General features: G+C 41.0%; 1 protein-coding gene across 2 annotated transcripts in view; it reads left to right on the top strand.

The window, feature by feature from the left end:
- rptor (regulatory associated protein of MTOR, complex 1) overlaps positions 1–22832 on the top strand; it is a 126378-nt gene that overhangs the window by 100101 nt on the left and 3445 nt on the right. Inside the window, exons 23-32 of one of the 2 annotated variants that reach the window (XM_068589217.1) lie at positions 1734–1837; positions 2234–2411; positions 2595–2705; positions 6467–6572; positions 9329–9443; positions 9576–9700; positions 10675–10776; positions 14169–14216; positions 20683–20789; positions 22145–22272. In XM_068589217.1, coding sequence (XP_068445318.1) covers positions 1734–1837; positions 2234–2411; positions 2595–2705; positions 6467–6572; positions 9329–9443; positions 9576–9700; positions 10675–10776; positions 14169–14216; positions 20683–20789; positions 22145–22272 — 1124 coding nt within the window. Of the gene's footprint in view, positions 1–1733; positions 1838–2233; positions 2412–2594; positions 2706–6466; positions 6573–9328; positions 9444–9575; positions 9701–10674; positions 10801–14168; positions 14217–20682; positions 20790–22144; positions 22273–22832 lie in introns of both variants that reach the window. The other variant, XM_068589216.1, reaches the window with a different exon arrangement.

Raw genomic sequence — 22832 nt, 5'->3', positions numbered from 1 at the left:
TAAACAAAATTTAGATGGGTTTTAACATTGAAGGGAGAATTTTCCTCACGTCTCAGGAACGACCTGACCAAAAAACAAGTTCATAGTTCCATTATTTATATTTAATCATGTTTTATTGACAATTTCCTAATTTTCACCCTGATTTTTTTAGCCTTTTTTCAGGGTCCCACCATGATACCTGTTTTTTGTTTTATGAGAAATTCTATAGGGTAAGATAAAAGAAGAGTACTTAAATTTGACTTGTATTGTTGTTTTTTAATACATTTTGTATGTTTTATCAGGTACATTATATCGGGTGAAATATACCCGACGTTAGTGATGGTGTCACTATTTTTAACGTTAGTTTTTTAGAGTTAAAGGGACATCTTACCACAAAAACTAAAATACAGATGTTCCTTCTTCCTTGTAGTGCTATTTATCAATCTATATTGTCTTAGTGTTCGTTGCTTAGTTTTGGAGAGATTCATCGGAGATGCTTCTCTCAAAGATAAAGGAACTTGATGGGACTCTGCTAGGGTTTTCAAAGCTTAACAATAATGTATCTTTCCAGAAATCATGACCTGGTTACTGAAGATAATCCACAGAACTTGTTGTTAGCAGTTTCATGTCACCCACTCATACACCGATCAATCAAAAAGCGCGCATCTCTACTCGATACTGATATCTGTACTGTCAGCTGAGGAGCACACAATGTCTACCTCTCGTGAGCATTGCATCCATGAGTAGATGCACACTTCCTTCTGAGCTGTAATATAGTTGGCAGATGTAGTTCAGTGGATAGAAAATAGTTTGTGAGTGCGTGACTAAAACCTATAGCCTTTTAATGCAGGACAGGATAATAACCACACAAATACGTTAAGATTATTTTGTTTGAGCTTTTACTAGTTTACAGCTGCACTTTGCTGCAACCCCCTTTCTAAATCTCAAATGAGCTCCAGAAGGATTTATGCTGCTGTGTGCTGCTCAGTTCTGCCAAATAATCTAGTTTCTTTGTGAATGTCTGTTGTGTATTGTTGCCTTCACACATGAGCTGCTACCAATCATCTTTGTCAAAGGAATATGGACATCCTAAATATTTTTTTATCTGCTTTTCTTTGTTTATGTCTTTCTCCTCATATTGATTTTGTGCTTGGGTAGACAAGGTACTTAGATTAGCAACTGAGCTATTTCCATAATAACCCTTTCAGCCGGTTTTACTGCTGTTTTGTTTCCCTTCCAATTGCCTCCTAATGAAGCACTAACAGCCAACCCTCGTAACCGCATTGGATTGAATGTGTGTAAACTTTGTATTGAAAACTTTTTCCCCTCCTGCTCAGCCTTTTAGGTACAAGCACAAACAAAATATACCTGCCTCTATTCTGTAATTAGCATAGAAATAAAATCAAATGTAGTGAAATGTGTTTGCCTGTGTTAATTAGATTTAGGTTGCACGCAGTTTTCTCTCCACTTGGTCTGCGTAAACAACAACTTTTGCTATTCATCAATGAAGCTTTGCCTCTATTGTCTTTATTAAGTTTGCCCCTCCCTTGTGAGCAGCCATTAGACAACTCACAACGAAGAGGTTATATTACCTGCTCAGCGTGATAAGATAAAAGTCTGGAAATTTCATCAAACTTTGTAAAGTGCTGCACTTTTCGCACACTGTTACAGTGAAAAGAGTATCCAGATTTTAGATAACTTGGATGACTTGATTAAACTACAGGACTTTAACTAACAAGTTTCTTTGCCGACAGGCCACAATGAACGCTCGGCCCCAGAGGATCCTGGACTCTGGATCTCTCACCCAGTCGGCCCCAGCCAGCCCCACCAGCAAGGGCACGCACATCCACCAGGCTGGGTAAAGGAAGACATCTCTCACACAGGAATATCCTCAAATACACAAAACGCATTACAGTAAAGCCCCAAAAAATATGCATCATGCATACAGCCGCCATGTCACCAGGAGGCTGCTAGTAAAATGCAAAGCAACACACACACAGCTGGAATATATTACATTTCATAAAATATTCAAATGTGGATTGTGCCTAAATACAACATACAATAAACCAGAAAGAAAATAATAAGCAAAGTAATTTCAAAATGATCAAAATCATGCATATAGAAATAAATATTATATGATGAATATGAAATGTAAAGCCAACTTGTTTCTTCAGTTGTTTCTCTTGACACTAAAAGAATGAAAAGGCAAAGCTGATGATGTCTCTGTCCTCATATGAATGTCTCTGTTTGTCAGTGGGTCTCCTCCCATGCCCAGCACCAGCAGCTCCAGCCTGACCAACGAGGTGCCCAAACCCCCCGCCAGAGACCAGCCGGCTTCACGGCCTCCCTACACCCCCACATTGGGAGGGCAGGCGCCGCACTCCCACCAGTTCCCTCGCACCCGTAAAATGTTTGACAAGGGACCTGAGCAGGTAGAGGATCACCCTACTCGTCTTTGTGTGTAAAGCAGCCATTGTGTGGGCTGAAATAAACCGTAATCAGCAACTGTATTGTTTTTTCTTCAGTTTAACACTTGTGTGTGTGTGTGTGTGTGTGTGTGTGTGTGTGTGTGTGTGTGTGTGTGTGCGCGTGTGCGCATTTGTGTGTGTGTCCAGGGAGCTGAGGATGGTGACGAACCCGGCGGTCACAGGAACTACATTAGTGCAGCCCTCCAGACGGGCCTGTGTGATTGGAGTGCCAAGTATTTCGCTCAACCTGTCATGAAGGTAGAGTCCCAGTCTCTATTCTTTCTCCATCCACAATGTCTTTTCACCACCTCTCGCTGATAGTCATTTATGTGTGTGTGTGTGTGTGTGTGTGTGTGTGTGTTTGTGTGTGTGTGTGTGTGTTCTATACCTCTATGTTAGCCACCACACCACATCCCACTCACGTAAAAGATGGTATTTCAGTGACGCCTTGATGGAACAAACGTTCACTTGAACTCATGGATGAACTGAACCCATTTGATTTTGGTGGTCAATGATAGCTGTGACCTCACATCCATTCCAATCTCTTGAACGTGATTTCCAATTAATGCAATGAGAGAATTTCTTCCAATTTGGCATAAACGTGCAATGCACTTAAAGAGTCGGAGGCGTACAAGCGCAAAGTGGTAATTGTAGTTGGCCATAACTCAAGAAATCATATCCTATTATGACAATTTCACACAAATGTCTGATAGAATAAAATGATGAAATTTTGGACAGATATGAAGGGAATTTGCAAAATAACTGGTTGGCGAAGGCAAACGACTTGGAGGTGGTATTTCTAGTTGTATTTGACAATAGACCTCAGGGTTCATGGGCTCCACACAGAGGCCTAAAGCAACGTGATGGTTGAGTCATTGCTTTGATAAAATGTCGACAATTTTATACATCAGTCTATTAAAAAAGAAAAAGATAAAATCCATATGTCTTAAATCAATAATTTAAAAATAAATTCTTCCTACGCCAAAAACAGCAGCTTAGAGTGGTTGCTAAGCAACACAAAAGTACTACGGCAGGTATTATCAGTTTTCACATGAATATGTACGTAAAGTTGTGTCACAGGTGCACTTTGTCATGCATTTCACAATGGCTTTAGGAGTCATCTAGAACATGAACCGCATTAAAGAACGCATTTTAGAAAGTCTTATGGAAAACCGCAGGCGAGGGATCAATCACAGTGTGAGCTAGTACCTGCTGCTTGTACAAGATGGCTTATCTGAATAATTGTGCTCTCTGAGATCCATGACTTAACATCCTCCAGAGTGAAATGTAAGATTAAAAGATGTGCTTTTTACCGTGCACAGTAGTGTAGCAGGGTTTTGTAATATTAAATCAAGCTTCCGTCCGCCTCAACATGCCATCCTGCCTGTGAAACTAAATGGTGTCAGCTCATTTAGTTGAGATTTATCAGAGAAGGGGGGAATTTCTTTTTTTTTTAAAGAGTCAAGTGGGCCATTAGGGCCTGCTAAGCCTTCACTTCAGGTCTAAACAGAATCACAAAGTTACAGCTATTTTATAATTTTCATTGTTTTTCACAAATACACATGTATTATAATTATTTTCCCCTATCAGCTTATTTCCTCATGTCACAGATCCTGTCTTCCTCTGTTGCTCTGCCTTCAGTCTCGAGCCTTCAGCAGTGCTTTCCAAGACAGCAGGCTTTCATCCAATCACATTTTTTTCTCTGAGTGGATGTTGTGATTGATTGTCATGGTCTTCAACAAATCAGATCTTTAGTTTAAGACCATTTACATGTGCTGTGATCAGTCAGTGGGGCGCAAAGAGCTAATATAAACCTCCAGTAGCTCTAGAAGTAGCAGCCGCTGTCTTCATAGCGAGACGAGCGCTGCGTAATGGAACAATTGCTCTACGGAGTGGCCGTGCCTTTTTCTCTTGGGAAAGTGGTTACAATAGCTCCGCAGGTGTGTGACCTCCTCCATGCTCGTAATAGTAAGATTTCTTTTCTTTTCTCGTGTCATACTAGTGGAGCATGTTCACACACTTGAACTGTGGACTGTATGAACACACCGTGTATTGAGTGGGTCAGTCTGTGACAGTAACTCCCGGGATACTTTTTTCCCCAGTCCGCATGTGATGTGGACTATACGGCACTCATTGAAGGCCAAGGTCTGAAACGCACGGCCCGCCAGTAGACAAGTGTAAAGATCAAAAAGTGGAGGAAGAGAAATATGGAATAAAAGCAATGTATACAAAATTCATGTGTGCATTAGAAACAAAGTGACTGATGGAAAAAAGAAAAGTAGATTAAATTTTTTATAACACAAAAACATTTGGGCCAAAAAGAAGAGGGAAGGAAATACAGAAAGATTTACTGGATAATACAAAAAGTAATATATGATGAAAATATAATTTAAAAAGAGATGATACAGACGGGCAGGTAGAGGAAGAGAAAAAACAAAGGTGTTGAAAGTGCAGTAAGGCTCAAAAAGAGCCAGGCAGGATGAAAGTACCGTAAGAGTGGCAACAAAAGGTGATAAAAAGCAGACTGGATAGGAAGAGTGAAGAATGAGTGAAAGAGCAGGCGGAGAGGAGAAGGGTTTTTCTGAAGCGCAAATCAGAATGCTGTGTGGGCAAAATTTTGAGTGCTGCCATAAAACTCCCCTCCATTACGAAGCTGTGTGTGTGTGTGCACGTGACTGTCTGTGTGTGTGTGTGTGTGTGTGTGTGTGTGTGTGTGTGTGAGTGAGTGAGTGAGTGAGTATGCCTCAAATTCTTTACACGAGTTATCATATCTCTGTGTCAGCAGCATGAGGTGTGTGTGTGTATGTGTGTGCGTGTGTGTGTGTGTGTGTGTGTGTTTCAAAGAGAGTCTATCCACACCTACATTTGTAGGGGTGTGTAAGAAGCAAGGTCAGTGAAGACTTTATTCACATGAGTGAAAAAACAGTTGACTAATAGTGTGTGGACAACCCTGTCCGTGTAAATAAATTCTACAGCGACAACCAGGAGGAAGCCAATAAAATTTCTCTGTGCGTGTGTGTGTGTGTGCGTGCGTGCGCGTCAGAGAGAGAACATCAGGAGGAGGATATAGTTAAAATTAATAAATAAGACCTCATCTACATTCTTTGGAAATGTAAGGACAAACCTTTTTTTCTTTTGAACACACTTAGACACTTGACTTGACAGCATGCACAATCTCCATTCAGAGGTGTTAATTTGTGTGTTCCGCAACATACGCAGAGCAAGGACATTACATGAATATTGATTGCACACAGTAGTACTATGGTCACATGGCACTGTAGTAGTGTCGGTCTGTCAAGCTGTTTAGCATTCAGTGGGCACTGGGAGCCTTTTGAAGAATGTGCATAATAAGCACACGCTGGCAACCAGCATTTAAACACACTTTTTTCTCCGTTGTTTACTCTGTTGTTTATTTATCTGTCATGCATATAATAACAAGGTAATATAAAGTTGTAATTTACTTAGCATTGAAACATCATATACATTCTGCATATTAAATGTCCTGTTAAAAGGGGAGACATTGAAGTAACGCTTGGACTGTTGAGTCACAAAGTTATTTAATATTGTCCCGTAGCTCAACAGATGTGGTCAGATGTGATTAAACAAAGTGAACTTGATAACTTGACTCATTGTCTGTTTAACAGTGTGAGCTTCACTTTACATTGTAGTTAGCAAAGTAATCAGGCCGATAATGTGGTGAGACAAGTTGGTAACATTTTGTATTATCAGTGCCTACTGGTGCAGTCTGAGAGCATACTGGAACCTGACAACCAGGGTTGAAGGCCTGTAGGAGTAGTTCCACCTTTTGAGGAATATGTTGACATGATTTGTAACAGAACATCTCCAGTGTGTGTTTTGAGTCCGGACACAACACAGCGAGACACTACACAAAGTGTTGTTCGTCAGGAAATTGTTGCAGGATGAGGTGGTCTGCCGCCAATATGGCACTCGGCTTGTTGTTCTCAAAGCACCGAAAACATACATTTGAAAAGCCTCAACTTTTTAATTCACTCTTTCAGATCCCAGAGGAGCATGACGTGGAGAGTCAAGTGAGAATGGAGCGGCAGTGGAGATTCTTGAGAAACACTCGCGTGAGAAAGCAGAGCCGAAGCATCACACAAAAGGGTTAGTGACACACACACACACACACACACATTTCAATGTGCACAGTGAGGCTCAACTAATGTTTTTTTTTTATTTATATCATAGGCTTGTATAATTTGTCGACTTGTTATTTATATAACTTCGCCGACAGTCTGAGGTCCAAGAATCAATCTTTGAGGGACTCCAAATCTTGGCTGATTGAACGAATATTGGTGATTGGCTGAGAATGCTCTGCAGATTTGTGTAATCTCAAATGTCGTGTTTGAATCATTTGCTGGCACTACAAACAAAAATGTTCCCAAATAGGTGATTTTGTATTGTTTTTTGTTTTTTTTGACAAGGGGGCTTTCATTCATTGTTTTACGACTCCTGGGCATTTCATGCACTTGTGTGAATATACTGTGTTGACATTCACCGGCTGTTCGGCAGACTGTCACTGGTTGGAAAATGTCAACTTATCACTCAACCCTATTTAATGACGGAAAATTGTCTCTGTCTTAGTGGATGAAATGCTTATTTTTTTCATTAAGAACAGTCCTTTTCAATGAATAGCTCTATCACCAGCAATGTCAAACACAGTGCTAAGATCACAGAGCATGAGCACTGAGATTGTGCCAAGATCATGTTTAATTGAAAGTTTGTTGTAGCTTTGAAGAAGGCTGGATGAAGTCCAGACTGTCCAGAGAAGGACAGACTGAGACACACAGTCGGTGTAGATGGTGCAGCTTTGTTTCAGACATGTGAGCAAGTGCGCAGATGATTTGCAATGATGCAGGAGAATTGATCAATGCATAGCCCCCTTTTATTATGAGTCACAAGACTCCCCTCTCACACATACCAAACCCACACTCAGACCCAGAAACCCACACTTTATAAAGCCCCAGGGTGCCAGCACACACACAGACTCCCGAGGAGTCGGAGGCTCTCAAACAGAATAACTAACACCTCCAACGTCATTGGCAGCCCCCTGCGCACACACACACACACACACACACACACACACACACACACACGCTCACAGTCACGAGGAGATTGGCGTCAGAGCTGAGGTTTGCCTCTGCACATGTCTGCTCGCTAAATCATTGAATTCCCCTCTATGATCAGTTTTTTTTTTTTTTAAGAGAGAGAAGTAGTAGGGTTGCCCTCATTCAGTCGGTTCACTCCAGAGAGAAATAAGATGAGAGGATGGAGGAAGAAGAGGGAGGGTGGAATGGAGAGCGAAGAAGACTGAGGACGGAGGAAGAGAGACAGAGGCCGGAAAACCAGAAACCGGAGAAGGAAAAATGTGGCGGATATCTTTTGGCTTGTAAACATGATTTGGTCGTTGATGCGAAATACACCCATCAGCACACAGTTTGAAAGTCCGCAGGTTATTTTCAGTCGTTCCGTATCGAATGTGCCGTCAAATAGCACAAACAAAAGCAAATCGGTGGTGATAATTGTGCTCATCTTTTAACCAAAGGCCTCGGGCTTTTCCCTCCAACTACATTTTTTCCTCCCATCGCATCAGTGATAAATTCATGATGGATTTTTCCTCATTCTTTTTCATCTCGTTATGGCGGTCTCTCGTGTGTGCTCAGGTAGCCAAGGACAGGCTTGTGGAACGATATGTGTTGTTGCCATGACAACGTTTGGCGAGGCAGTGAATTTTTCAGTTGTGTGCGTTGGCAGCGTGTTTATTATACTCCATTGAAATCTGACAAAGACTCAGACTTTTTCTTCTGCCTTGACGCTCCTACTATAGATGTTTTGTTTCTCTATGATTACTCCTGTGTAACCTCACGGTGCTGTAAAACATAATTCTTTCTATACGCAGTCATTTATTTTCCAGTATGTTCTGGTTTAAAAATGCTGTTTTAATCTCCTGAACTGCTATGTAGTTCTGTCCTGTCAATAGCCACAAATACCCTCGATTACGTTTGTTTTTGACATATCACATATGTGTTACTAGTATATAGTCTGCGGAAGCCCATGTTGGGAGGAGATTGTATGATGACACGTTATTTTATGGTTTTAAGGTGCAATATACAAGATTGGATCATTTTTTATTGCCTTTCAAAGGCCCTCAATATGGCGGCTTGTAGCAAACCTGAGGGTTGAGGCGACGCGCTCACTCAGGAAAGCGTTTGTCCCGCTGGTTTCAATGCGCCTCTCCCAGCTGATTTTAGTGAATCATAAATTCAAAAATCGTTCTCTAATAGTGCTGTGTTCTTCTGTGAGTGTTTTCAATTATTGAATGCAATTATTTGAAGTAGCCACGTTATTTATGAATGACCAATTATTCTTTGTTTCTTAACCATATTTTTTACCGTTTCTGCAACGATTGGACTGCGACATCGTCAGTTGAATCAGGGTCCTTGAATCGAATTTTAGACTATTTGACTATTTGGAGACACCTAACTGTCGAGTAAATAGGGAGGGATTTTAGAAACCAACTATATTTCATAAGAGCATTCTTTATTGTTCACAAATCCCACAGGAAGACTAAAATCAACTTTTTTTCTATGCCAAAGAGCACCTTTGTTATTCACAAACAGACATAAACAAAACACACTGGGTGACATTCTTTCATATTGGCATTTTTAAAGAGGAAAACATATATTCACAGTAAATATTTACATATTCATTAGGAACAAGTAGGTTGAGGCTCTGTCCTGCAGGCAGTACAGAAAAAAAGAAGATATCTTTTTTTTTAAGTGTTTGCAACAGCCTCTTGTGTCAAAGCTGAACAATTAACAAAAATCAAGAAAATCTTCTCCTTTTTCATTCCATCACAGGTGTTTCCCGTCTGGATGATCAAATATTCATCAACCGCAACCCTGGAGTACCATCTGTTGTGAAGTTTCACCCCTTCAACACCTGCATCGCTGTGGCCGACAAAGACAGCATCTGGTCAGAGAACGCACAGAATGAAAAAAACAAATCATCTTTAATACCATTATGCAAATGTTTGAGTTTCATATTTTTCACACGTAAAACAGATGAAATCATTAATTCGAGTACTTGTGCATATGTGTGCTGTAGTTTCTGGGACTGGGAGAAGGGCGAGAGGCTGGACTACTTCTACAACGGAAACCCTCGGTACACTCGCATCACATCCATGGATTACCTGAACGGACACGACTGTTCATTACTGCTCACTGCAACAGGTGTGAAACCACACACATGCACATGTATGAATACACTCACAAAGAAAATTTAAAGAAATGCAATGGGTAAAAATTTAAAATCCTAATATTTATTAACAGCTTAAATGTGTGCGCCCACCAGCACAGTGGAAATCTCAACGCGCCTCATTTGTAGCAGCAACGAGCCTTAAACACTTGACTCTTCACCACACAAACCCAAAGCTGCACTCGTGTGTATTTATCACCATTCATCAACAGAACAAAGCAATTACCCCCCTCCCTCATCCTACCACCACCATGGCTTTTACCACCGCAACCAAGAGGATCCGTAGGAAACAATCCTTACAGAGACACACATTTATTTTGTTTCATCTGAACAGTAAAACATTAAACTAAGAAGAACGCTCTATTTCATTGCACACCTACCAAACTTGATAACGCCCTGGGATTATTCCATCCAGATCTCATCTGAATGTAATGTGTCCCTATAAAAAAATATGTCCCGAGTTAAAAAAGTTAAACATGGAATATAAATCAACTGGAAGCTTTTATGGGTTGCAATAGCTTTCTCTTGAGAGTTCATGGACATGTTTTATGTTTAGCTCTGCATCTTTACTGGAGCTGGGTTTTAAGGTTGGCGACTCCGGCCTCACTTTGTTTCATACTGACGAGACGCTTTCAGGCAAAAAGCTTTTCAAGATGCTGCTCTACATTCTCTATTGGTTCTTTTGAGAAATGTGTGTTTGTGTCCGTCTTCATTTTCAAGTAATTCTGTGTGTTGCATACTTTGAACCAGTCTGTAAGGTTTTCATCAAATCTCCTGCACAAATTCGCATGCACTTCCAAAGCCATTAGGAATACAAACAAGTGTGCTGCACCTCCTTCTGGCCTTAGCCTTTGCTCCTCACTGCATTTCTGTATCCGTATTTTCTTTTACGGCTCTCACTCTTGACTTGCCTCTCTGTATCACTCTGTCTCTACCCTCCCCTCTCCAGACGATGGAGCGCTACGTATTTGGAAGAACTTTGCAGACCAGAAGAACCCGGAGATGGTGTCGGCGTGGCAGGGCCTCTCTGACATGCTGCCCACGACCAGAGGTCAGCCCACCACCAGCGGTCACAGTAAAGAGCAACACTCTATTTTACCGTCTTACCCCATCCATCCATCCATCCACCCACTATACTTACCTGTGGTAACTCGCCGACTGCCCCACTGTCCCACGCCTCCCAGTCACACTTCCATTCCTACACACACACACACACACACACACACACACACACACACACACACACACACACACACACAAAGCTGCCAGATAGTGCCCGATTTGAGTGCCTCAACTTTCAACTGCAATAGCTTTGTGGACCATATAAGCAGAAAGTGGGGGAACAATTTCTATGCTACCTATTTCTTTAATGCATAAAACACATACATATATTGATGTGTTATCAACAGATTGTAGCACTGTATAATCATAGTTACACAAACGTATTAATAAAGCATTCTATAATGACTTATAGAATAGAATAAACCATGAACTATCATAATACTTGATGAATTAATCGTCACTCAATACATTTTGTATATTAATTCCCAAAGTTTAAATTGCATTGTAATGTTATTATAAGTTACTGCGGATAAAGTATTTGTTTAAGTAAAGTAAAACAAAATTACATTTATTTGTGAACACGAAAAACTGTAAAATGTATTTTTCTAAAAGGGACCACAACATTCATTACAAAAAGATTATAATGTATCACAATTATGTGAATCATAATACACTATGAATATTACAAGAAACAGAGTAAATTACTGAACATCCCATTAACTTCTGTTACTTAAAAGAAGCCTATGTAACGTAAAACCACAAGTTCCCTCTACGACATAATATTACAGCAGCATGAAGCCAAAAAGTCATCTGATTAGCAACGTGAGAATGGAGTTGGAATTAAGAGGCAACGTCTACGACTCATCTCTTGAAACAGATATTATTTATGAATGCACATACATTATTTTAAAAAGCTATTAAATTGTGAAATTTGGACCAATGCACAGACCGTCTGCCTGCATGCGACAAAGATGACAAACGGAAACCAGAATGCCTTAAAATTCAAAATCCTGTTCCTTTGCATTCATAAGCATACATCTGTCATAGTTTGGAGTTTTAGTCATCATTTACTCTCAGAGTAAAAGGTGACTGTAATGAGAGTTTTTGAGTGGCAGAAACTTCCAAACATAACACACTAATTATGGAGTCATTGGAAGAGATCATCAACCCCCATCAAATCCAGCCAAAGTATGGCAGTGAGTATATCCCTCACTGCAACAGCAAAGAATACGTCCTCATTACCATAGACGTGCACTTTTAATAATAACATATTTGGATGCTGAAATTGACCAGAAAATTTTGAAGTAATGCAAAACATCTATCGTCATTGTCATATTGCCAAATCTAGGAGAGTGTCACATATGGTCTTTACAATAATTGATCTGACCTGATAAAATTACATGAAAAACGAAACGAGAGATTGACTTCCGCACTGTTGTAGATTTTAGATTGTGAGTCAGTTCCATCACTCAAAAGTAATGTAATGCGAACTTAAAGCCAGTTGTCAGCCTCGCCTGTCTTACCCTGTCACATATGTCATATCCATTAAATATCTGTCATGTCTGACAAAGTTGGAGGAAAGTTTACAATCAAAGTTTATTTAAGAACACAAGATTAATCTTAAAATGGTGAGATTAAGATGGTTAAATGGTTTTTGGTCGAGGATTGTCTCTTTTGCTTGAATTTTATGAATCATTTTAAAGTTGGACTGTGAATGTTGCCATGTTTACCTTCTGTGTAGACACAGTTCCATAATTCATAAGGCAGTTATTCAGAAATATTTGAACCAGGCCTGACACCCACAGGACACACTTGTGAGAGACATTCACCCACTTCTGTGATCCCCCTCTCTCCCTCTCTCGTTTTCTCTCTCATTCTTGTTATCTTGCGCTCTCTCTCCTTCTCTTGCTCTCTCACATGCTCTTTATCTCTCTCTCTCTCTCTCTCCACTGCTCTGCTTTTCTGGGTCTGGGAGGTTTTTCAGTAAACTGTGAGAGCTGTATGAATCATTGTATATTCGGAGATGTGGACCACACTGTGGGCACATATGTGTCTCCATCATTAAAAAGCTGCAGAGTCACCATAACTACAAAAAGGCAACGCACTTAACTAGCATCACTGTCCGTCTGAATTCCCCTGAGAAACTCTTCCCCTCTAGGAGACTCTCCTGTAGCGAGCCTCAAACTTGTTTTCACTCAGACTTTAACATTTAATGATGTGCTTGCTTTCCCGGATGTGTCTTTAGTAGCAGTGTTGGCTGTGCATTCAGACTACAATGAAGGCATCAATTTTTATATAAACAGCCACTCCACTGAGAACTTTCCGATTAAAGAGTTCAGTTTTTTTACTTGGCAAGAAACTTAAAAAAACATCTGCACTTTCTCCCATATACACACACAAAGTTTATGCTATTGCATTCACACAGCACTTTCCCTCCTGGCCCAATAATCAGTTAAGTGATATTACCATTGCTTGGTATGTCTTCCAGATAGAGTACAGTAATTATATGCTGTTGTAAAACTTTTAAATTTTTAGCATTGCCTCAGTAGCATTAATAATGTAAAACCCAATGAAATATTACACAAGGATGTGCTGCCAAAAAACGACTCTAACTCTGTCGGTTGCTGTTGCTATAATACTGTGAACGTTACTCAAGGAGACGCAGATGCACACACACATACACACACACACACACACACACACACACACACACACACACACACACACACACACACACATCAGTCGCTGCACACCTGTCCTCATCCCATCGTCTAACAACAGGCTTTTGTGCTGTTCTTCATCAGTGAACCATCTCTGTTGACAAAGTTTGTCTGGCTTGTTGTTACTTCTCTGGTTCTGTGTTATTTCCCCTCTTCTCGAGAGAGTCTGAATAAGGCAAGCAATCAGTTTTCTCTTTGACGTACACTTCCAGAACAACAATTCTCGTCATTTTGTGTGATCGAATCAATGGATTTATTCAATCACACAAACACACACACACACCTTTAACCCAGTTGGATTATTTCACCATGTCTTTTGCAGACAATTCTCCACAATGCCGGCTTTGTGGGAGAAAGGATTTGCGATCTAGTGTCCTTCAGGCTTGGAGGTTGTGCACTCTGTGCAGCCTCCACAGCCTCTGTTTGTTATGCAAAGGCAGCAACTCGGCTCTCGCCTCCCTCGCTCTTTGATCCCCACATATTGCTGTTAATCATTTGGAAGACACCACTATGAGAAAAAGCAGCCTTGTTCACCACTCCGCCATTTGACTGCATGTGGCGTACACTCATGAAACCTTACTTTTAAGTGTGTTTTAAGATTGTTGTTGGTCCGAATGCATAATGTGTTGCTTGCATTCTTGCTCCCTCCCCCTGCTCACAGGTCTGGCCAGAAGGGTCTCCATCTACCTTGACAGGAGTAAGCAAGGAGGTAAGTGACACCATTCTCTTCTTTATGCCCTCACACCCAGAGATAAGGTGCTACACTAAATAGTCACCATTGTGCCTCTTTTTGTTTTCTTTCATCCCCTGACCACTACCTTTCCTCCCAGCATCTGTCTCGTGATGCATCAGTTTATCCCTGACATCCCAAAGTTGAAAGTAGGCTTGATGTGTTTCTACAGGTGCTAGGACTCTCTGTTCAGCAAGTAGGACACGCTGTTCTTATCACTAATACAAGGCTAAGCTTTGTTCCCTATAGTTCTTCTCGTTATGCCTCTCTAGATTTCAATTCTAGCTTGACACAAAGTGTGTGCAGTTCACAATGATAATGAGGGCAAAGTTATCACACTCAATGTTTGTAGTTTTTGAAATATGAGCTCTTGGCCACAACTTCACATACTTATTTGTATTTTTCAAACGATACATTTTTAATGTACTTTTTTTTTTTTAATGTAAAAACAAGAAAAAAGGCTTTGGGGACGACACGATGTCTTCAGCAAACGTAGCGTTGTCTCAGCACATATGCAGTTTGTGAACTGAACTTTTTTTATGTAAATGTAACACCACAAACTAATATATCTAAAGATGCTCTTTGGCTTCAGGAATGACATTATGTTAATACTGTAGTGACCAGACAGTCCCAAATGATGAGCAATTTTCCTGAATCCTCTTCTGTTTGTCGCAAAGATTACAATAAACCCTTTTTTATGTATTAATAGCGGAGTAAAACCTTAAATACTGATCGTAAAACATTTTTGCTGTTTCTTACAGCTGGACACTGTTGTGTTTCCAGCAGACATAAATTATGGCTGCTGTAGTTTAGTTTTTTTGTGCTGTGTTCAGTAGTCCAGCGAATTGATGAATAACTACGCGTAGCTCTGACTTTGTTGAATTAAAACATTTACAGAGGGAAATTAAACCATCCATCACTGACATGGAGCCCTGTGAACTTCCAGTTAAAAATCAAAACCGTTACTGAAGGTACTGGGAAAAGTCTGTAGGGTAATACCCATGGATCATTGCAGCCATGACAAGATCCATATGTTTCGCAAAGTCTGCAGAAGAAGAAGAAGAAGAAGTAGTAGTAGTAGTAGTAGTAGTAGTAGTAGTAGTACTATTACCAGTACTAATAGTAGTCGTAGTATTACTGTTTGACGACTGGACGCCAAGCCCGCTCTCAGCCAAATTGAACCTTATGCCACCTGGTCGCCCTCTATTGTATAGGTACACGCTAACATTTGCACCTTACATTACACTTCTCTTGTGATTTGAATTTTAGAAAGAATGAAAAAAGGACTTTTTAAAACCTTGTATTCTAACTCTTACTGCAGCCTTAAGCTCACCGGATCAGCATGTTGAGGATCCACAAGCTGAACAGACTTGTGCCGAGATACCGTTTCTATGCTATTATTGGACAATCGCTGTTTGGGGCGATCTGTCAGTTGCAGTGAAAAGCTGCAATTTGGCTTATATCCAAAGACCAAGCAACATTCAAAGATATTCTTATTTTAAGAAGGATAAAATAGCTTTTGTCTTTGGTGAGGCAAAGGTCTCTCTTCAAACAGACACCACACCAATGACTCATGTTCACCTCAAAATGGCCTCTCATGTATATGAAATTTCATTCATTTAAGCTGGTCCCAAAAAGGTCTATAATTGGGAGCGTGTTGGTGCCGTGTAATTTTAATAGCATGGAGCCACCCAGTCCGTCTCGCTGGAGGGATTTGCCTGTTAAACCCCAGGGAACTGGTGAAATTAAGGGACCGTGGCTGGCACTGCATGAAGGCTCTATTCCTGCTGCTACTGCACAGAACAGCACATTTCACATCTCCACAGATTAGATTGAGAGTCAATCTAATTACTTTTTTTTTTATCATAATACTGTTAATGCTGTTTCAACTTTTTTTTCTTTTTTCTCTCTTCTTCATTTAGCTCTGTCCCCAGTCAACTCATTCCTACCCCTGCAGTCTCTCAATATTAGGGACTGTTTTTCCTCTTTGTCCCTTTTCTTTTGGTTGCGTAAGTGAAAGTAGGGCAGCTGTCTCTTCTTTGGCATTAGGAAGGCAGAGACGCTGTGTCCTGTAGCACATTTCGCTGCACTGCCTGTTGCTTTGTTAACATTGGGGCTCTGGGAACTTGATAAATCTAGAGCTTGGGTCTCAGTATGAAGTTGGAGAAGGCAGGTTTCAGGGGAATGAGACAAAAAGCCTCAAGGCAGACACTATGATTTTTTTTTTGTCTGCAGTACTTAACTGGGCTGCGAAGTAAGGGTTTCAGTATACTTGAGATGTGAGAATAACACCAAGTAGACAATTGACAGAAACTTACTTTGATGTAAGAAATTAGTGTGTGTGTCCTGCCCACAATAATCAGGTCAGCAAGTGCTAATGTCATGTCGGTTTTGTCTCATTTTACAAGGTCTTTGTCAACAAGGTCTTTGTCAACAAGGCAGGTCAACGCTTTTTACCTCCCCAAATGTCAAGCCTCGGCCTTCAAAGGTTTTGATGACCAAATGATCACGCACGGCCAGTCAGAGCGTTCCCATAGATAACATCATCTTCTCTTAGGGGCACATGCATTACCGGAGACCTGGAGGACCTTTTGCAAAGCAAAAACAATGCAGGGAACTGAACAGATAACACTGAGGTGGAAGAGAGCCAGAAAGGCCACATCACTGGGTTAATGAGCTGCAGTGTGGGAGAGAGCTGGTTTATCAATGAGTATAACAGCCTAGAATGAGGATGCAGAGGACAATGTCTGCTCCAGAGAGGAGGAGTGAAACAACCGTGTTTATCCAAAGGAATACATACATATTTCTCTTGGTTCACTGGCACAGGACCAAGATGATCCACCACAACTGTTAGTGGTGTTAAAAGTAGATTTATTTACAACTTGTCTAAGATTCGTCAAAGGAAAAGCCGTTCTGTGAACCATACCATTAATGTTTGTTTTTTTAAATCATCGTTGAGCTTAAGAAGCATTTGAAAGACACGAGGCATAAATAGAGAATGCACATCAAAATCTAGGCTAACTATACCTACACCTCCGTAAGATGTACAGCTCAGAAAGCATTGCCCACACTGCTTTGCTCCTGCCCTTCCTTCTCACATCCCTATTCTCTATGTCCCTATTGATTTCTTTGTGAGTAACTAAGACCCAGGCCCACTCAGGGCCTGAGTGGCCTCAGGCCCACAAACGTTCCCTCTTAGGTTTGAGTTGCTGAGCAGTGTATTGGTCGTGAGACAAAACTGAAGGGTGGGGTTTGAGGTGGCAGATTTGTGAGCTGTGACGCCCTGAATTTCCAGAAAATAGTTTTTCATTAGTCAGGGAGTTGAGAAGGAATGAGGACAAAATAACAAAGGAGTTGTGATGAAGTGAGTTTGGGGTGAAAGGAAGTGTTGGGAGAGGAATAGAAAGCTGAGATGGGCTTAGGGTGCAAATATCCTGGCCCCCTGAACCTGAGCCCCATGTTGACTGTCTGTCAACCGGTTTGTGCAAACTAAATGGACCATTTGTTATGCACCACTGAAGCACATTAACTGCAGCGTTTTCGACAAAAAAGTTGTAAGGCCTGGCACCCAACTGTCTGTTTGTGCTTAGCAAACTAACCTCTCGGAGGAGATAGCTTCTGAAATGAGAATAGCCGGTCAACCTTGACATCCCACCTGAAGTGCACCTGGTCCAAAGTTGTCACCCACTTTGGCTAAGACACAGGAACTTGGATTGGGTCTTGATTCAGCAAACTATACACACACAGTACTGTTATGTTCTTTGATGTCAACTTCATATTCAACGTCATACACAAGCTCTCTCTCTCTCTCTCTCTCTCTCTCTCTCTCTCTCTCTCTCTCTCTCTCTCTCTCTCTCTCTCTCTCTCTCTCTCTCTCTCTCTCTCTCTCTCTCTCTCTCTCTCTCTCTCTAATGAACACACTCTCTAACAAAACCAGAGAACTTCTGATACCAAATGTATTTTATTGCTTTAATTAAGCCAGGTAGTGCTCCAGCACAGAAAAACTGGTCACATTGCACGGAGAGTAAGGAACATATAATTTATAATTATCTACTATTGATTTCGGATCATAAGATGGGATGACACGGGAGAACATAAAGATGGTTCAAACTGAATCTTAATCCTGCAAAGGTTTGGTTTTACGAATGCTCCTTATTTCAGAGGAAATGCATGCACACGCTTTTGCATGTTGGGGAATCTTCGTTCTCCTCTCCTCTCATTGTAACCCAGATTTCTTCATCACAGAGCTGCCAGCTTCAAAGGGAATGCCCCCTCTCTCCTCGCAGCCTCTAAAAGGAGCGAGCATCAAGCATGTGACTATGAGCGTGTTACTGACTGAGCGCAATCCTGTGAAAGAGGTTTTCCCTGCGTGCAATCCCCCACACGTGTGCCCACAAACCCCGGCTTCGTGACGTTGTGCTGTCTGAGCAAGCAGGACGACGTCACAGTGAAGGATGTGAAGCCGCTCCATGAGGCCCAGGTTTTTCTGACAACTTAAGCCAAGTAGCACAGTAGAAAGCCCCACACAGATGGTGCAGTAGAGGAGACGAGCACTGGGACAGGATCACAAATGATGAATTGGTTCACCATTGTTTTGGAGAGAAGAGCAAAGCGATTCTCTCTCTACACCTCGAAATTGTGTGAAAGGAGCCAATTAGGATGAAAAGACACTGGGTTAAAGAATGATGTGAATGTATAAAGCAAGTTGGTGACATAGGTGGGTGAACTAGAGATGAGAATTGATTGTGAAGAAACAGGAGGAGGAAGTGACTAAGAGAGGAGGAGGATGAAAGGGAGGAAATGAAGCACGGAGTGATGCGTTTCAAGAGAGAACAAGATATCGTTTCTGTAGCGCTTGTGGTAAAATCATCTGTTTTCATGTGCATACTAGCCACTGGGATTCAAACAAAATAGTTTTAACTGAAGTTCCACTGTCATCTCTTTACCAAATGTCAATGAAGAAAGGCCCAAAACGTACTTTACCTGGGAAAAAGGTACACTTTTTTTTTTAAACGGTGGATGCGATGGATCTTGCCGGGAGATGCTGGATTATGTCAAACAAGATAAAAAGGCTTTCAAATTGTTGGGAGATGTTTTCGATTGTTCAATTACATAATATTTGAAAAACTCAGCTACTTGCCAGCTTGCAGGTGTTAACGGGCCCATCAGCAATGCAACCAGCAAAAAGTGGTTAAGGTTTTGTCTCGCGATCTGTCCACCTGCAGAGGGGTTGTGAAGAGTTGTACAGATTGAGATAAGGATGCACCCTTTCCGACGATCTCTTCTCAAAGACATTCACCGTGTTGCACTCTGTAGTACGATACAAACAAAAGGGAGTGTAAAGAATGAATAAAGTGAGCTTTAAATGGAAACGGACAGCATTTCGTCTTTTCCTCCTTCCTCCTTTTTTGCTGTGTATTGTTTCCACAGTTATTCAGGTTGGCCCACCTGGAGATAGCTGCAGATAGATCTCACGGGAAAGCAAAAGTGTTTTCCTATTCCTGTTTTGGTTGTGCAATAGTTGAAGCACTTACCTTATGCCGTGAATGGAGCCTTCGTTTTCTCGGGAGATCTTGCCCAGTGGAAGACGTCCAACATTAGATATTTGTGATGGTTACATCAAGCACTAACTTAAGTAACTTATTTTAAGCGTTAGGATGCCCTGAGGCTGCAGCCACAGGCCTCTGCCAGGCAGCACTGAATCAGCAGGGCAAGTGTGACCTGGCACTGGTCGCTTGATTCCTGCTATGACTGCCAACACCCAAAGAGTCTTGCTGTCTTCAGCTTCTTCTCTCCTCACTTAGTCACTTGAGTGCCATTTGACTCATCTCAGCCAGAGTCTGCTGACAGGCTGTGCTCCAGGGTCAGTGTCTGCAGCTCCCACTGGTCGTCTTGATAGGGAGGATGCAAAATGCTAAACAAGGCTTGATTCTGCATAAAGGGCACGTTTATACACTAAGGAATATGGGACTTATATCAAAACATTTGACTTGGTGACCATGTTTGATATATCACTTTATAAATTAACGTAAAAACGTTATTACTTATGCAGGCTGCAGAAAGCCATTTCTGGTTTTGCTGAATCCTTTGTGTTGCAGGGAACTGTTTCACTCATCCATCATTTGCTACACGTGACAGCAGGAGCCTTCTGAACCCTCCAACAGATTGTGTGTGTTGTGTATTCGCGGGATCAACACATGCTCCGTGTGTTTAACAGCTGTGCTTGTGTGGGTTTATGTCGTGAGAGTTCACTTATGAATAACATTAAATCGTCTCCAAAAACGTAATTTAAAACTGCAGTTAACATATTGTGTGCAAATGTATTCTCAGTAATTTAATGTTATGGTCATATTGTCAGACATTCGGCACTTTTGTCATTTAAAACAGGTAGTACTGGATTATATGTTCTTCTGCATTAAAACCGCTGTATTATCCTGTGCTGTAGGTGCAGGCATGGTCGTCGACTGGGAGCAGGAGACGGGTCTCCTGATGACGTCTGGAGATGTCCGAGTCGTGAGAATCTGGGACATCGACAGGGAGATGAAGGTCCAGGTACTGTACTCGGTGCATCTGGTTTTCTTCAAACACTCACAGTGAATACAGCTGAAACTTAGAACTTTGTATTCGTTGGTGAGAAACATGACATTTAGATGTCTTTCTTTCTTGTTGATGTATCAATCCTGTAAAAGTTCATAAATTAACAAATTGAGGTTTTATTGTGTTGGCAAATGGTTGCCGTCCTTCTTTCTCGTCGCTCCATCAGTTTGATGTATTCTGTAAAAAACAATCTGACGTGTTATGTCCACATTTTAGCACCGACGCTACTCCCAAAAGTGTATATTTGAAGTTTTAAAACCAGGTTTCCAAAACTCACTGAGGTGTTGCCAAAAATGCTTTTCATTAAAACAGGTGATTTTTTTAAGTAGAAGCATATGGTGAAGTTATGACTCATTTTAACATGTGACTGAATTTTTAACCACCATCAGCTGCTTCTGGGGCTCAAATCCTAGTTGTTTTCCATTTCCAGAAGATTACTTTGAAGATCAATTGACTTGATTTAGGGCCACCAGTAGCTTCAAGTTACAACCACTTACTTTCAACTAGTTATGAAATTACCTAAATAAGTGAACAAGACCATCAAAGAAGATTGGCTATTTCTATATCCAGAATCAATGCAAAATTGGACAAAGCGATTCACAACACAAAGGTTCTGCGTATACAAAATAAATTGAATTGAATCTCTTTGGAACTTAACTGGAGAGATATTAGGAAGGGGTACCTGTAGGATAGCAGGAGGGTATGACCGTAAGGATGAAAGGTATCTTCTAACATTATCAGAATAAAACGTAAAATAATAAAGTGCAAGAGTGGAATCCTTGAAAACAAATATATTCCTTTATAGTGTTGCATTTTAAGTGGAGCAGCACGCTGGATCTTTGCACAAAAGGTGGTCACACTTTAAGGTAAACTGGTCCAAGCTATTTGATAGTCAAGTGAAATAATATAATGAATAATAAAGGATAAACACTAACACATGAATAAATCATGAGTCTGTGATACATTACGTTATTGTCCACAGTGTTCTCGTGCTGTTGTCTGTTTTAGGAAGTCTGCGACAGAGCTACGACCATTAGTGCAGTTTCCTCTTTTTCTAAGTTTTTAACGCGTCTAATGGTCCCTAGTGTGCTAATCATTGTCTTGATGGATGGACTAATACAAATACAAATGGCCCAACTTTGCCTGTGGCTGCATATTGATGCTGGGTCCGACTTCAAACACAAAACAGAGCACATGATTGATGATTTCAAAGAAGGTTTAATGTGTAATTAGCCACTGTATTGACAGTGGTACCTTGGTAGTTTGCTTTACAAGCCTTTGATGGGGATTGCTGTGCTCGTGTCCACCAGGACATCCCGACCGGAGCAGACAGCTGTGTGACCAGCCTCTCCTGCGATTCCCAGCGTTCGCTCATCGTAGCCGGCCTCGGTGACGGATCCGTACGCGTATTTGACAGGAGGATGGGTCCAAATGAATGGTAAAAACACGCACTCTCTCAATCTGACCTCGTCACTGTGTTATTGCACAGAAGGTTACATTGATTATTAATTTACATTTTAATTTATTTTACTGTCTCACTATTTAAATAAATTGAAGAACACCTACGCAGCAGTTTATGTGGGCATTAACTCTTACACAGTCCTACATTATTCACTTCTCTAATCTATACTTATTATATATAGCGTGCTGTAAATCTCCCTTTGGGGATGCCACCTCTTTTAATGGACCCTGGTGGCCCCGAGTGCCCCCAGTTGGTTAAACATTATTTTAATTTCAGTCCCAAAGGGCAAAAACAAAGCAGTTAAACAATGAAGTGGCTCATAAATCTTAAAGTAATTTCATAGTTCCCCTCAGGCATGGAGTTACATCTTTCAGCAACTATGTTGCTCCCCCTGAGATTAGCCCAGCACCAGTAGCCGGACACCCACAGGTGTGTGGAAAATTATTTGTTTTACTTTTTGTGTGCAGCACTTTACAAATTGTTTCTTACAATCTAAAATTACTGTTGATTGTTGTAAATTCATGTTTAGCATTTGT

The sequence above is a fragment of the Clinocottus analis genome, unplaced genomic scaffold, assembly GCF_023055335.1.
Source record: "Clinocottus analis isolate CAN_PGR_092001 unplaced genomic scaffold, fCliAna1.0.p SCAF_22, whole genome shotgun sequence".
Taxonomy (NCBI): Eukaryota; Metazoa; Chordata; class Actinopteri; order Perciformes; family Cottidae; genus Clinocottus; species Clinocottus analis.
Note: the sequence above shows the minus strand (reverse complement) of the source record. Positions and strands in the feature narration are given on the sequence as shown.